General features: G+C 32.1%; 1 protein-coding gene across 6 annotated transcripts; it reads left to right on the forward strand.

Moving 5' to 3' along the window:
- Nucleotides 1–1,666: 1,666 nt before the first annotated feature.
- Nucleotides 1,667–4,806, forward strand: LOC111020998 (putative serine/threonine-protein kinase WNK9). Of its 6 annotated transcripts, none has more exons than XM_022297827.2 (7): nt 1,667–1,910; nt 1,993–2,030; nt 2,286–2,513; nt 2,625–2,845; nt 2,995–3,047; nt 3,248–3,668; nt 3,771–4,806. In XM_022297827.2, the coding sequence occupies exons 1-7, from the start codon at nt 1,815–1,817 to the stop codon at nt 4,451–4,453; spliced, it is 1,740 nt and encodes a 579-aa protein (XP_022153519.1). In that variant the 5' UTR covers nt 1,667–1,814; the 3' UTR covers nt 4,454–4,806. The 6 variants fall into 6 exon arrangements, with proteins under 6 accessions (XP_022153519.1, XP_022153516.1, XP_087981886.1 ...); XM_022297824.2 differs by having other exon boundaries at nt 1,669–1,910; nt 2,995–3,152; XM_088125758.1 differs by having other exon boundaries at nt 1,684–1,910; nt 1,993–2,087; nt 2,286–2,334; nt 2,995–3,152.
- The last annotated feature ends 11,564 nt before the right edge of the window (nt 4,807–16,370 follow it).

A 16,370-nucleotide genomic window follows, 5' to 3' on the forward strand; every position in this document is an offset into this window, starting at 1 on the left:
AATTTCTCTCTACAAACTTTATTTTTCTCTTTTTAAAAGTTTCATATTTTAAATAATTATTATTATTAGTCTCTCCAAAATTTTATGAATTTTTGTTTTTTCTAGCATACCAGTTTCATTACTCTCCCTAAAAATTTAATATTTTTCCTAATTTTTTTTCTTTCTAAAATTTCATCTTTTATAATTTTTCATTCTCTTCGTAATTTATTTTTTCTCTGAAAATTATATTTTATTTTTTCGTTCAATTTTCTTTTACTATAACTTTTATTTATCTTTGTATTTATTCATTATCTCTAAAAATTATATTTTGAATCTTGTTTTTATTTCTAAATTTGTTTCCACTGTAATTTTTCTCTTTCTTTATAATTTCTTTTTTTCTTTTACATATATTTTCCCCTCGACTTTATTCTTTTTCTGTTTTTTTCTTTAACTTTTCTTTCACTATTTTTTTTCTAAATATTTTTATTTATCTCTTTAAAATTTATCTTCCAAAAGTTTATTTACATATCTTTAAACTTACATTAGGGGAAGACAAAATTTATGGGAGGGTCGGGTCCCAAAAATAGGAAATGCATGTCCCGACCTCATCCTCGTCCCCGATTCCATTTTTTAAATAATTAATATATATTTGTTACACTTTTTTTATACTTAAATTCTAAAAATAATTAAAAACAATTATAAAACCGATAATTTTTCTTGAGAACATCTCTCGGATCCAAGAACGAGGTGGAGATGGAGACTAAAAATTTTCACGAGCACGCGAGAATGGGGGAGAATATCCTTACTCGCACCCACATCATTGTCATCTCTACTCAACATAAAATTTTCTCTCTCTATCTATTTTCAATTTTCTAACTTTTCAAAAACTAAAAACTAAAAATGTTACAAAACATGTTTTGGTTTTCTGTTTTTTAAAAACAAAAAATAAAAAATGGTTATCAAACATATATAGTTTTTGTTTTTTAAAAACAGAAAACCAAAAACCAAAAACTAAAAACAACAAAAACCAAAAACAAAAAACTAAAATGGTTATCAAACGGGCCTTAAATAATTATTTCACTACTTTTGCTAACTTAAATATACTTCAACTGGTTAAGACATCTATCACCAATCAAAAGATTATAATTCCAATCCACATCCCACAAGTTATACTAAAAAAAGAATTTCATAACTTTTAAATAAGTTTAAAATTCTTATTATTCATATTTATGTCCACTATTTTGTTAATACACCTTTTTCTATTTCAATTCAAAGATCGCATGTGAAATTTAATATATATATATATTCTAATACATTGTATAAGTTTATAACATATAAACTATACTTTTCGAGTATAGCTTCGTAGGAATTGACATATGTCTTCAATCAAAAAGTTGTGAATTCGAATTTCTTCCCTAGCATATTGTTCTCATCATGTCATTTGTAAAACTAGTACGCACTTTAATTTAATTTAAGGTTTGCAAAAATCACAATTCAAAGTTTTAAGAACTTTCTAAATAAACATGTAACATTAAATTCGAAGGTATAATTACATGGTTCGACAGTTGTAATGACTAGTGAGAAACGAGGGGAAGAAATTTACTCGCACAAAAACGAAGCTGTCACTTTTTGTTTCAAAAAGAGAAAAAAAGAAAAAAGAAAGAAAAAAAGAAAAAAGGAAAAAAGGCTGTCACTTTCATTGAGCACCTTTTCCTCTTCTTGCTGTTCTGCAAAAGATGTGCTCTCCATATAGGCGTGTCCCCAAAAACTGAGGAACTGAAGCAACTTGAAATTCCAACGCCGACCAACAACCGAAGCTCTCAAATTCAAAATATATGGAGAAAGACGAATCCATCGATGGGTTTTCAAATCTTCATCACCCAGATTCCTCTCGCTATGTTGAAATTGATCCGTCTGGCAGATATGGAAGAGTACCGCTCTCTCTCTCTCTCTCTCTCTCTCTTCTGTGTTCATCCGCTCCGGCTCTGATTCTTTCGCTTTTCTTTGTTGCAGTACAATGAAATCCTTGGCAAAGGGGCTTCCAAGACAGTGTATGAGTTTCGCCTCCTTCGCATTTTTTGTAATTAATGTCCATTCGCGGATTTCAGGTCTCAATTTGCTTATCATTTCAGACACATTTTCCATTTGTGAATTTGATCCCTTCTGCGCGGTTTGATTTTTCTTCGTTTTGTTTTTATTTTGGCCATTTCCCATGTTTCCTCGAATTCCCAACTTTGTTGTCTTCTAGGTGTTTGATTTTGTCCATTTCATTCATTTCTGTTTTTGGGGGTGTCCTGTTGGTGCAGTTACAGAGCATTTGATGAGTATGAAGGGATTGAAGTTGCTTGGAACCAGGTCAAACTCTGTAACTTACTCCAATGCCCTGAAGATCTTGAGAGGCTATACTCTGAGATTCATCTTTTAAAAACACTGAAACATAAGAACATTATGAAATTCTATACTTCTTGGGTCGATACTGCAAATAGGAACATCAACTTTGTAACTGAAATGTTCACTTCTGGGTCTTTGAGGCAGTAAGAATGCTCTTGAACATTCTTCTTACACCCTTGATTCTGTATTCTAATAATTCTTGCTTGCTTCCTTTTAGACTTATGTTTAAATTAGTTTCTGTTTGGTTCTGATAGGTTTCGGCTAAAGCATCGTAGAGTTAACAATAGAGCGGTGAAGCGATGGTGTAGACAGATCTTGAGGGCTCTTCTCTATCTCCATAGCCAGGACCCCCCTGTGATCCACAGAGATCTCAAGTGTGACAATATTTTTGTTAATGGTAACCAAGGAGAAATTAAGATTGGTGATCTTGGTCTTGCTGCGATTCTCAGGAAATCACATGCTGATCGCTGCGTCGGTATGTTTATCTCCTTCAAATTCTGTGAAATCTTTGCAGTAACTTCGATTTCTAGAAAGGAAGATTGGAAAGGAGATGGTGTGGTGTCATCAATTCTTTTACCATGTTATCCTTAGCTCTTTTGGCTTATTGTTGCTATTACATTACAGGGACACCAGAGTTCATGGCTCCTGAAGTGTATGAAGAGGCATACAATGAATTGGTAGACATTTATTCTTTTGGGATGTGTGTTTTGGAGATGGTTACATTTGAATATCCATATAGTGAATGTAATCATCCTGTTCAAATCTATAAGAAAGTAACTTCTGTAAGATCTCCCTCTCTCAACGGGCATGTATTTCTCTTTAATCTTCATCTGAGGGAAGAGAAAAGTGGATTCCCTAACATGTTTTCTACTTGTAGGGGGAAAAACCAGCTGCCTTGTATAAAGTGAAGGATCCAAGCATGCGGCAATTCGTCGAGAAATGCTTAGCACCAGTTCCATATAGACTTTCGGCGAGGGAGCTTTTGAGTGATCCTTTTCTACAAATTGATGATTGTGAAAGCAAGTCGAAAATTTCAGATTGTCAGGGAGAACTTGACCGTATTGCTTCTACTATAGTGCAGCCTTTTCTTGAACGAGAAATAAGTTTCAGCTCAATCAATTACAGTTTGGACACCTCAGATGAATGGAGGTGCCGTATCGTTGAAACTGAACCAGACGGGACTGAACTTTTTGAGGATGATGATGATGACCAATTGGAAAATGTTGATAACAGTATTACGGGGAAGATAAGAGAAGATGGCAGTATTGTTTTAAGACTTAGGATTGCAGATAAAGAAGGTAGAATCAAATTTATTTTCCTCCTTTCATCTTTGGTTGTGGAATGCTTGCTTTATATTAATTGTTGCAAAAATGTTACCGAACAATGCGGTATCTGTGCAGGACGAATTCGAAACATATATTTCCCATTTGACACCAAGATGGATACAGCATTAACAGTTGCCACTGAAATGATAGCAGAGCTTGATATTACTGACCAAGATGTGACCAAGATAGCCGAAAAAATCGATGGGGAAATCGCTTCCTTGGTACCCGAGTGGAAACCAGGGCCTGGCATAGATGAAACACCCCGCATCTCTTACGACGGTGACCTTCAAAGCTACGACACTTCTAACCATCCATCTTATAATCATTTGATAGAGAAGATGCAAAATGGAGCAAAAAACTCTCAGATTTTAAACTGCAGTGCAGACGAACGTGCTTCAGCGCCCAGACATTTCGAGCAAGTTTCCCACAAAGAAGATCAGCCTACACAGCCTGTGGTAGAGAGAATACCAAAAGTGTCAAACCAGCATTATCAGCTAAACTCTGTCCTCCATGAAGGCCAAGCTCTTAGTTCTCATAGTTTTAGGCAAAGCCATTCTGATCAAAATAACAAGAAAACAGGCCAATTAATCACTGGTGGGAATGACATAGAAAAAATACAAGTTAGTAAAGCCACTGCCATTGCAAAAAGTTCGATCCGAAGCTTACTGGGTTCTCGTTCGTTGTCGAGAGTTCCTTCTTATCGTGAAGATAAATTTGCTTCTCAAATCCATTGGGAAATAAGGTGGCTATGGAATTGAGACCAGTTGAAATCATAGTGTTCATGTAAGTTATGTCATTATAGCTGCCCCGTTCGGATGCCCAAAGGGACCGAAATCGTGAGGCGTTCTTTTTGAATCTTCAACTGCAGAAGTATATTTCAAGAGTTAAGATTACAGGCACATTGCTTCCAAGCACACTCCTCTCCCAGTTGATGCTGTTGTTGTATTGTACAGACTACAGTAACATGTAAGTTACTCTCAGCACTTCTAATTTTGTACACTTACAGTGACACCTGTTTTCTATTTCATTGTTTTGGTTCACAAATTATTGGAAAATGTAATGCTTATTCTCTTATAAAACAATGAAGAAAGGTGCAAGTTTTTCATGCTTATTCAATTTTCTAAAGTTATAGCTTGCTTTCTATGAAGCTTTTTATTTTCTTTTTCCTTTTTCCTTTTTAATTTTTCTTTTTTAATTTTCTTTTGAAGCAGTGAATAAGCTTTTGAAAGAGTGAAAATTGCTAAAAGAAGCATTAGTTTTATACTATTTGATTTTATAATGGAAGTGCTTCTAAAACACTCTAAAGATAAGTTTTAGGATTGCTTTCAACAAGAGTGGTTTGACTACAAAGAATTCAAATAAAAAATGCTCAATAACAAGTTTTTGATATTTGAATTTACACTTTCAAAATGTTTTTTAATTGCTTTCCAGTCAACATTTGGAACTCAAAACACACATTAACATTTGGAACTCAAAGTTCCTCATAAAACACAAATACTCTTTAGGTGTCGATAATTATTTTGTTTTTCATTTTGGATCAGCTTTTAGTTTTAAAAAAATGGAATAGTAAATGAATTTAAAAACTAAGAGATGAAAAATTGTTAAAACTATATTTCTATTTTTGCTTTTTAAAAGCCAAAAAGGAGAAAAATGGAAGAATCAAAATTCAAAATAGGTTTTAGCAGAAGTGTGAATGGACACTACCAATCTCAAGAAGTACTTATCTTCTACTCAAATGTCATGGGTTCGAATCTTTAAGTGTAAACCGAAGGCTGTTGGATGGTGATAGTTGGAATCTTTGTCTCAAATAATGTTATCTTTGAAAAAATTAAAACTAAAAAAGGAAGCAGTATCCAAAGTCCACTCTTGCATATTGAATATTGATTGCTACATGTTTCTAATTGGGATATCAACATTTAATTTTTACCTAAATCTAATTTCCAACGTCCCTCTTTTTCTTTATTATATTTTCAAAATATGAACTCTCCATTTTAGGTGAGATTATAAATTTAACCTTTACATTTTGGTAGGTATGTTTATTTAGTTTCTTAATTTTAAAAAGTTATAATTTCATTTGAACTATTAAGTCGACGAGGAAAAAGATCTACGTGCTGAGGTAAAACTAGAAATTTTTCTAGACAAGGGAAACATCTTGTATTCTAACTTTATATATAATATATATAACCTTAAAATACACAATATTAATGAGTTGTATCCTAATATCATATCAAGTTGTTATTTGATTGTAATGTTAAAAGCATATATAAAGTATGAGATTTGAAATTGACCAAACATCAAAATCTTTGGTAATGGTCCTAAGATGATATTGATAGGATAGTGGAATTAAGCCAAACTCACCTTTTCAATAAACCTTTTTCCTTTCCACTCTCGAACTTAAAGTCTCAATTGAGATCGGATGTTCGAATTCTAGTATTTCTAATTTGTTTGATTAAAAAAAATCTTGAGTGAAAAAATAATAAAGTTAATTATTTATATCCGTTTGGTGATCCATTTGTTGTGATTTTTAAAATTTAAAATCTGAAAATGAATTTTCAAAAACTTGTTTATATCCTGGTTCGAAATATTCGTCGATACGTTGACATTTCCATCGACATATTCATATTTCCACGAGTTCGACATCGACATGAGAAGTAAATCGACATTTCTATTATAGTACAAGAAAATCGATCAAATATAAAAATATCAACAAAATATCACTAATATATATATAATATCAATATTAATTATTTTTAACTAATTTAGAAACAGAAAAACGTTTATTATCTTAATTTAAATATTTTTATAAATTTTTTAATTTTTCTAAATTTTACAAAAATATCCATCGACATTGACATTTTATCGATATTCCCATAAAATTGAGACATTGATATTTCCGTCCACATCGACATTTAAAACCTTGATATATATATATATATCCACAGAATGACCCACAATGTTCTTTTTGGCTTTGACTAACAATTTAATTGCCCCATTTTGCTGACTTACGCTGACAACCATTCCCACTCTTTTTGAATTTTTTAGACGTTCTTATTTATTTTTTCCCCCTAAATGGTCCAATTTTAATTTTGATTTTTTTAAAATTTAATTTTTTTAGAGATGTTATTAGAGGCTTAAATTTTGACTTTTTAAGACATGTCACTGCATGCAATAATACCTAAGTTTGAAAATAAGGAAACACAAAAAAGTGGTTTCATAATCCTATTTTGGTCTCAATTTTTATTTTTGTTTTTTCTCTTTCAATTTAGTAGTTTGTCATATTCTCAATCTGCAAGATTAAATGAGGTGTTTGGGGGAGAGACTAGTTAACAAACCATCTGGGCAGCTCATTGGTTTAAAGAGACTAGGGTAAAGTGAGAAGGAACAGTTCAGACTTCATGATAGTCACTTGCCTTAAGAATTAATTCTTATGTGTTTCCTACTTCCCTAGTTCATAAAGACAACTGCCAACATGAGCTTGGTAATTGGCACTTGTGATTTTGACATTTTTCTTATCATTTTGTAGGTATAGTTTTTTGTTTATATTGTGACATTATACATTTATCTTTGATTTTGAAGTATAATATGATTTTTATTTCACTTCTATTATCATTCATCATATTTTTTACAATTGCAGGACATAAATAATGTCAAGTAGATAAAAGTTTAGATTTTCTTTTTTAGCGACGAAATAATGAGAGTGTCGTTATATTTAACAACGAAATTGCAAAACGTCGATCACAATCAGTACAAAAAAGAAAGGAAAAACGTATAAGAAAAAAAATTGTAGGAGCGACGAAAATAGTTCTTTGCATATGGAATCTAAGCGATGAAAAGCATTCGTCACTTAAGTGACAAAACATACTTTTTGTTGCATTGCCTAGCAATGAGATACTGTTTTATCGCTTTAGTGACAAAAATTCTATACGTCGCATGAGTGACCAAAACGTGCTTTCGTCCCTAAGTAGTGTGACGTACGTGTTTTTGTTGCTGGAGTCCAATTGCAACACCGCTCCAACGACTCTTGTTGCATCGTGATGCTTTTCGTCTTTGAATGAGTCCAACGATGAAAATATAATTTCAATCGCTAAAGGACATTTTTCTGGTAGTGTCTCTTACCAAGAGATTATGAGTTTGAATCCCTATCTTCCCCTACCTCCACTGGTTTGTGTTGGGTAAATATATGATGTATATAAAAACTATGTAATACTAGCAAACAGATTACAACGTAACTGGCTACAAACAATATATATACTAACAATTTGATGAACACCAAAACTTGATATATATAATCGAGACACGCTTTAGTAATGCTGGCATGAAGACAATTATTCGCTCTACACTAGTTGCTAACAGACTACAGTGATTGTCTCAGCAGGATATAACGACTAACTCCGGTAGAACAGCAACCTCGAACTATTCGGATCTAGCAGAACTCTTAGATACTTGCTCTAAAAACAAATAAGAACAACAACTTAAAAGAAGAAAAAATTCTTGTAAGAGGAGGAGAATACTCAATTGTGGTATGCGTGGATATCTCAAAATGAAGAAATCCACAACTATATATAGTTGTCCAAACAAGTAACCTCTCACTCAAAATTAAATACATATGTAACCTTTTTACATATGAAACTTTAACACATAAATATAAAAAACTTCTCACTTAAGAAATAACTTAAGTTTAACATATATGTGTTATATAAAGTTACAAATGTGTAACTTTGTAACTTACCAAATAAAGAAACAAAACCACTATAGTAATAAACATATTCACAATGTGTAACTTTCACTTTCTTTCACATCTTAAAAACCAACAATCCCCCACATGAAAGAAAGTGAGACAGACAAAACACGACCAAGACGTGAGAGCAAATAGTTAAGTTATGCATAAGGAGAAATGTCTTTTGGACTTGAACCTTCTTTAGTGAATATCGATCGAATTTATTGAAGAAATAGTGAGAACTAGCTATGGAACTATCCTTCACGTGATAAATTGAAACAACAAATATCACACGTAACTTATCTTGTATCTTTGAGTTCTATACGGTTGTGTCCATTTTGGTCATGGACAAGATCCTGAATTCATGAGAGCTTTAGAGAACATAAGCCATTTGAAAAGTTCTCATAGAACCAATCCAATTCCACTCTCACATAGGTGATATTGATTAAGAGTATTCTACCACTACCCCTCTTGTAATCAAGATATCAATATGACTTTAACATCAACAGATCACACACATAACATCACAAAAATGGGAAGAAACTATAAGTTTCTAAGTGTGTCAACTATGAATTATCTAGTCAGTTTGCCTATTGAACCTATATCTTGGGATCTCTAGTCAACTAGGTTAGGTTACCACCAGATAATTCATTCCATAGGCTTTAGTCTCATTTCTCTCGATGTATATGCAACTTGCTCTCTTAACAATCCTTTCGTCAAATGATTTGCAACATTCTCTTTTGATTTTACGTAATCAATGGAAATTATTCCATTAGAAAGCAATTCCCTAGTAGAATTATATATGCGTCTTATGTGTTGTGACTTCCCATTGTAGACATTATTCTTAGCTCTCATTGAGACTGCTAAGTTGTCACAATAAATACATGAAATTTACAGGCTTCGGCCACAACATAATATCTTGAAGAAAGTTTCGAAGTCATTCTACTTCTTCTCCAACTTTATCAAGAGCTATAAACTCTGATTCCATAGTAGATCGTGTTATACACATCTGTTTTGAAAATTTCCATGACACAGCTGCACCATCTAAAGTAAATATATATCCACTGGTTGACTTAGTTTTCATGCTATAAAATATCCAGTCAGCATCATTGAATCCTTCCAATATAGAAGGATATTTTGTATAATGCAATCCATAGTCTAAAATATACTTCAAGTACTTTAAAACCCTGACTAATGCATTCCAATGATTATGCCCAGGATTGCAAGTGTATCTTGTCAATCTTCCTACTGAATAGTCAATATCATGTATTGTACAATTCATTATGTACATTAAACTACCTACAATCTTAGAGTATTCTAGAGAGGATACACATTCATCATTATTCTTGTTCAACTTACAATTTGGATAAAATAGAGTAACTATCGGCTTACTCTCAAAATAACCAAATTTTCCCAACAATTTCCCTATGTAATGAGATTGAGAAAGTATATATCCACTTGGATTTCTCATTATTTTAATTCCAAGGATAACATCAGCAAGACTAAGGTCTTTCATATCAAATTTAGAATTCAACATCCTTTTAGTGGAATTAATGACACTTCTAGTTGTGTCCATTATCAAAACATATCATCCACGTATAAACAAACAATGACGCAATCTTGATCTATTATTTTGACATAGACACATTTATCACACTCATCTATCTTAAATCCATTCGATAACATAGTGTGATCAAACTTCCCATGTCATTGTGTAGGGGCTTGTTTCAACCCATAAAGAGACTTGACAAGTTTACAAGCTTTATTGGGATTAGTACATGGATAGTCTATTTAGAGATTATAATTACATAAAAGGATTCGAGGTACAAAATTTGCACTTTTGTCATAAGATAACCTCCTTTAAGATGGTACCCATCAATAATTTACCTTTACATTATTTTTATTTATAACTAAATATTAATAAATTTATGAAATTCAAAATAGTTATTTGGTAGGTTAGATTTTAAATCCCTTATTTTATGCCCATTTATACTTTCCAAAAATAAAAATGGAATCCTAACCAAATCCCCAAAAATCTTTCTTCATTTACCGACAGTTTCAAAAAAAATCCTTTCGATTTCTTCTTCGTTCTTTTGTCAGTTTCTTTCACGTATCTTTCGTCGTTTCTTCTTCAGCTGGTTTCTCCTTCTTCCCGAACACCATTTTTTCCGGCCAGTTGCAACTTTCCAAAGCTTTTCAGAGTAGCTTTCCAAAGGGTGGAGTGTGGATGGTATTTATATATATTAACCTAGAAGAGGCAGTTTTCCAAAGCTGTTCTTTTACACCCATTAGTGAGTTCAATTATTTGATCTTATAAAAATGATTGGTCTGCCTCTCTTGTAGAGCCTTTTTCCTCCCCTGTTAGAGGATGTTGTACAAGTTACAAATTATTACTAGTTATGATGCATGAGTTATAAAGATTAAGCCATTAACTTAACCTGATAGCATGCTTCTTGTTTGATTGCAAAATACAATACATTTAAAACTAAGTACTAATTGCAGATATATTATATGTGCAGATATAATATATATCTACAACTAAGTACCAATTGGGTAGTTATAGGAACTCACTAGTAAGATATATTTTATATTTATCATATAGGTTTATCTTGTAATTGTATTTGATTGAATTTGTTAGGTTAATGTTATAAGGATTAATTCATAATAATGAAGCATGTGCTAGAGTGTCTAAATTTAAGAATAGGTTTTTGAGCTTTGTTTGTTAATTGAGGTTTGATGTAATACTTTAGTTTATATCCGGATAACTTTATATGTATCATTAAGTACCAAATTGCAAAATTCGTTCGAATTTGTTTCTTCAATTTTACTTGTTTCTATAATTTTCTTATGCCTTAGTTTCTTGTATCATTTTGTAATTAATATTGGTAAATCGTGGGTTGTAATTAATATTGATAAATCTTGAGAAGAAATCTTTTTGAAGGAGTGAATTAAGGGATTAGTGTTGAAAATTGGTATGGGGCCGACAATAATTAAAGGATCATGTTTACCATTTAGGAATTTAAATATTTTAGATTAAAAAAACAATTATAATAAATATAAATAAATATGGGTAAAATCAGTATTATAAAAAAATCCTAACTGCAGAAATCTAAAAGAATAAAATTGGAAAAGTTTAGACATTTGTGAAAATAAGTTTATGAAACAGACCCCCAAAGACATTAACTCAACTTCATTTTTAAGTCATTTTACAACAAACCCTTCAAGTTGTTCCATATATATCTTTTCATCTAAATCTCCATTTAAAAACGCAGTTCTTACATCCATTTAGTGTATTTCCAAATTTCGTAAAGCTGGTATAGCAATTAACATTCTTATACATGTAATCCTCGTCACTGGAGAATAGGTATCAAAGAAATCTTGCCCTTCTTTCTGATGATAGCCTTTAGCTACTAAACGAGCTTTATATTTATTAATAGTATCATCAACTTTTAGCTTTCTTTTGAAAATTCATTTACTTCCAATTGGTTTAGTTCCAGGAGGTAAATCAGCCAATACCCAGGTATTGTTTTTCAAAATGGATTCTATCTCACTGTTGATAACTTCTCTCTAATAAGGTGCATCCGGAGATGACACAGCTTCTTGAAAATTTTGAGACTCCCGCTCCCCACCTATCATATAAGTTATGAAATCAAGTCCAAAAGAATTAGCTTTCTTAGCTCTTTTGCTTCTTCTAGTTTCGATCTTAGTTTCCTGATCGTTTTGACATTTCGAAGAGCTAGCCTCATGATTCCTTTTGGTATCATTACCTTCCAGTCTTTCTTCTTTAAAAGGAAATATATCCTCAAAGAATTCAGCTTCAAGAGATTCCATAATAGTATTGTTATTAATATCAGGTATTTCTGATTAGGAGTCTATAAGCATCACTATGCATAGCATAGCCTATAAAGACACAATCAACTGTCTTAGGTCTAAGTTTTGTCCTTTTTGGTAAAGGAATTTGTACCTTTGCCAAACACCCCCACACTTTCAGTATTTTATATAAGGTAACTTCTTTTTCTATACTTCATAAGGCGACTTATTAGTTTTCTTATGTGGAATTTTATTTAAAATAAAATTTGCTGCAAGCAAAGCCTCCCCCCACAAATTATAGGGTAAACCTAAACTATTTAACATGCAATTTACCATTCCTTCAAAGTTCGGTTCTTTCGTTCAGCTGCACCATTTTGTTGTGGTGTTCTTGGAGCGGAGAAGTTATGAGAAAATCTATTTTCTTCACAAAAATTTTCAAAAGCATTACTATCAAATTCTCCTCCATGATCACTCCTAATTTTAGAAATAAAAAATCATTTTTCATTCTGAACTCTTTTGGCAAAACTAGAAAAACTTTTCAAAGCATCATCCTTATGTTTTAGCATCAAAACCCAAGTAAATCTTGAAAAATCATCAACTATCACAAAGGCATAATAGTTCCCTCCAAAACTAGCAATTCTAGAAGGGCAAAATAAGTCCATGTGTAATAGTTGTAGGGGTCTTGTAGTAGAGATCATATTTTTAGATTTGAAAGAAGACTTGATTTGCTTACCCATTTGACAAGCATCACAAACTTTATCTTTTTCAAATTTAAACTTGGGAAGACCTCTAACCAAAGGATTCTTGGAAATATTTGAAATTAAGTGCATGTTAGCATGTCCTAGTCTTCTATGTCATAACCAAGAATCATCATGCAAGACCGATAAACATTTATCACTAATAGGACAATCATTCAAATCAATAGTATGCACATTTTCATCTCTATTTCCAACAAAGAAAACTTTTCTATCACTAGCATTTTCAATGATGCAATTCTTTTTATCAAACACAACTCTAAATCCTTTATCACACAATTGACTAATACTAAGTAAATCATGCTTTAAACCATCAACCAAAAGTACATCTTCAATCAAAATAGAAGATTCATTACCTATACTACCCTTATCTATTATTTTACCTTTATTGTTATCACCAAAGGTTACAAAACCTTCATCCTTTTTGGAGAAAGTGACAAACTTGGATTGGTCTCCCGTCATGTGCCTTGAGTAACCACTATCCAAGTACCACTTACTTTTCTTGGAAGCTTTCAAACAAACCTACAAACACAAAAATTTAAATTTGATCCTTTGGTACCCATACTTGTTTGGGTCCTAGAAGGTTAGCATTAACAAACTTGGGGATCCATTTCATTTTTGCATTTTTATTGAAAGCATAAGATTTAGACAAGTAACAAGAATAAGATTTATGTTCATACTTGCCACATGAAAAACAAGCAACATTATGCAATGAATTATCTTTTACAACAAATTTATGCACCCTACTTTTCTTGGAAAAAATCTTTCTTGGATCATTGTGAAACTTTGCTCTTTGAGAAAAATTTCTTCTAGTAGTTTGAACATATTTTAATTTAAAGCACTTAGGTCTTATATGACCTTCAACACCACAATAATGACATATAGGCACAAATTTAATTTTAGCATGTTTAGATACAACCTTAGGTATATTAAGCTTAGGCACAATAGGAGATGTTTTTACAAAGATAGTTTTAGAACTTGAAGGAGTAGAGCATTCATCAATATAGCCTAAACCTCTTTTATCACCATAAGGCTTACCAACTTCAATTATCTTGTCCAACCTTTGAGCACCTATTGTTAACTTTTTAATAGAATCTTTAGCCTTATGAAGTTCCACTAAAGCATTTGATTCATTTTTCTTAAGCAATTTAATCAAATTATATTTTTCACAACTATCATGCTCAAGAAATCTAATTTTATCAAGTAATGAATTTTTCTCATCACAATCAAGAACATGCTTATCACAAGAGATATTTACAACATCATGCTCATTTTTCTTTAAGCAAGCAATATCATCAAGTAAAGACTTATTTTCACTAGTTAAGACATTGTATTTCTTTTTAAGCATAACATATTTAGAACCAAGCTTTTCTAAATCATTTTGCATATTCTCAAAAGCTTCAAACAACTCATCATAAGAAATGGGATCAAGAGTTATCTCATCATCTTGTTCATCCTCCTTGTCACTATGAGCCATGAAGCAAAAGTTGGCCACTTCTTCATTCTCACTTTCACTCCCACTTTCATCACTATCATCCCAAGTAGCCTTCATTGCTTTCTTCTTGGATGATTTAAGAAGAGGACAATCGGTTCTAATATGACCCGGTTTTTTGCATTCATAACAAATTACCTCATCCTTTTTGCTCTTTTCACCTTTTGACTCTTTTTGGTTGGAGAGATGCTTCTTGAATTGTTTCTTCCTCTTGATGAAATTTTTATACTTACGTGAGAGATAGGCCACATCATCTTCATCAAGGGCATTCTCACCTTCGGAGTCAACTTCCAAGGTGATGGCCTTTAATGCTATGCTCTTCTCTTTCTTTTCTTCTCATCCTCCATGTTTTTCTTAATCTTTATCTCATGCGTCATCAACGAACCAACGAGTTTGTCCATGGAGAGAGTCTTGAGATCCTTTGCCTCTTGAATGGCGGTAACTTTAGGCTCACATTGTTTAGGCAAGGACCATAAGAGCTTCTTTACCTTTTCAAGATTTGAATGTTCTTTTCCAAGTCCTTCTAAAGCATTGACAATGTTAGTAAATCTAATAAACATATCGAAAATAGCTTCATTTTCATCAATTTTAAACATTTCATATTGATGAACTAACATGTCAATCTCTGTTTCTTTTACTTGACTAGTTCCTTCATGAGTAATTTATAATTTATCCCATATATCCTTAGCGGTTTTACAAATCGACACCCTATTATACTCAACTTCATTCAAAGCACAAAACAAGCAATTAATAGCTTTAGCATTTAAAGAACATGCTTTCTTTTCAATTGTAGACCATTATTCTTTAGGCTTTACAACTCTAACACCATCAACATCTTTTGTTGGAATTTTAAATCCTTCTACAACAACATCCCACAAATCATAGTCAATAGAAAGCAAGAAAAATTTCATTCTATTTTTCCAATAACTATAATTATTACTATTAAAGAAATGAGGCTTAGTAATAGATTGACTATCGGTAAAAGGGATGAAACCTAAAGTTGTCATAGCTAAAGAAGAGCAACCTTGCTCTGATACCAATTGTTGGATCGGTATGGCAACCCTAGAGGGGAGTGAATAGGGTTTAGTTAACAAAATATAAACTTTTTAATAAATGGGCTCAATTTGGACAAAAATAATACACTTTTTGAGATATTCAATTTTAACAAAGTAAGATAAAATAAATTCTAAGGCAAACAAGAAAAATTTAAAGCAAACAATAAAATTCTAAGATTAATTGCAAAAATAAATAAGAGAGAGGGTTAGAGAAATTTGATACCAGAAATTTTTATAGTGGTTCGGCACAACTGTCTACGTCATCTTCTTGGGTATTTTTCCTTCCAATTTGTTTCGATCGTAACTTCTCCATTTGAGCTCCGATTTGGATGATCTAACAGTCGTTGGAATCATTGTAACGAGCTCTATGCTGTGGACACTTTAAAATACAAAAAATGTCAATAAATAAAATTAAGTTTGTTATCATCAAAACATTAATTAATTAATTAATTAAAATTAATTAATTTGAGATTAAGGCCAAAAAGCCAACAGAAACCATGATTGCTCGGCAGCTTTAGTTTCAGGAGTGATTGCTTCTAGCGGAGTAGTTGGGCATACCTCCTTTAGGATGTGAGCAAAATTCAAGGTGGTGAGGTAGAATATCATCTTCTGTTGACATCTTCTGAAGTTTTCTCACTTGAAGTTCTCTAATTTTTTAGCGTGAGATTTGACAAAGGTCGGTCCCATCATCGCAGGAGCATTGGTGGAGATGTTTGCAGCCATGAATAATTGTCTTCAAATTGTTGGGTAAATATACGTTGTATATATAATTGTGTAATATTGGCAAACAGGTTACAACGTAACTGGCTACAAACAATATAGATACCGACAACTTGATGTACACCA

Source organism: Momordica charantia (genome assembly GCF_013281855.1).
Source record: "Momordica charantia cultivar OHB3-1 chromosome 6 unlocalized genomic scaffold, Mcharantia_2.0 BLBB01000006.1, whole genome shotgun sequence".
Taxonomy (NCBI): domain Eukaryota; kingdom Viridiplantae; phylum Streptophyta; class Magnoliopsida; order Cucurbitales; family Cucurbitaceae; genus Momordica; species Momordica charantia.

What these genes read in the sequence shown, in the direction of transcription:
- LOC111020998 (XM_022297824.2), top strand. Translation starts at nt 1,815, where the DNA reads ATGGAGAAAGACGAATCCATCGATGGGTTTTCAAATCTTCATCACCCA. An exon ending in AAAGGGGCTTCCAAGACAGT is followed by an intron (nt 2,031 to 2,285) that starts GTATGAGTTTCG and finishes CTGTTGGTGCAG; the next exon opens with TTACAGAGCATTTGATGAGT. An exon ending in ACTTCTGGGTCTTTGAGGCA is followed by an intron (nt 2,514 to 2,624) that starts GTAAGAATGCTC and finishes TGGTTCTGATAG; the next exon opens with GTTTCGGCTAAAGCATCGTA.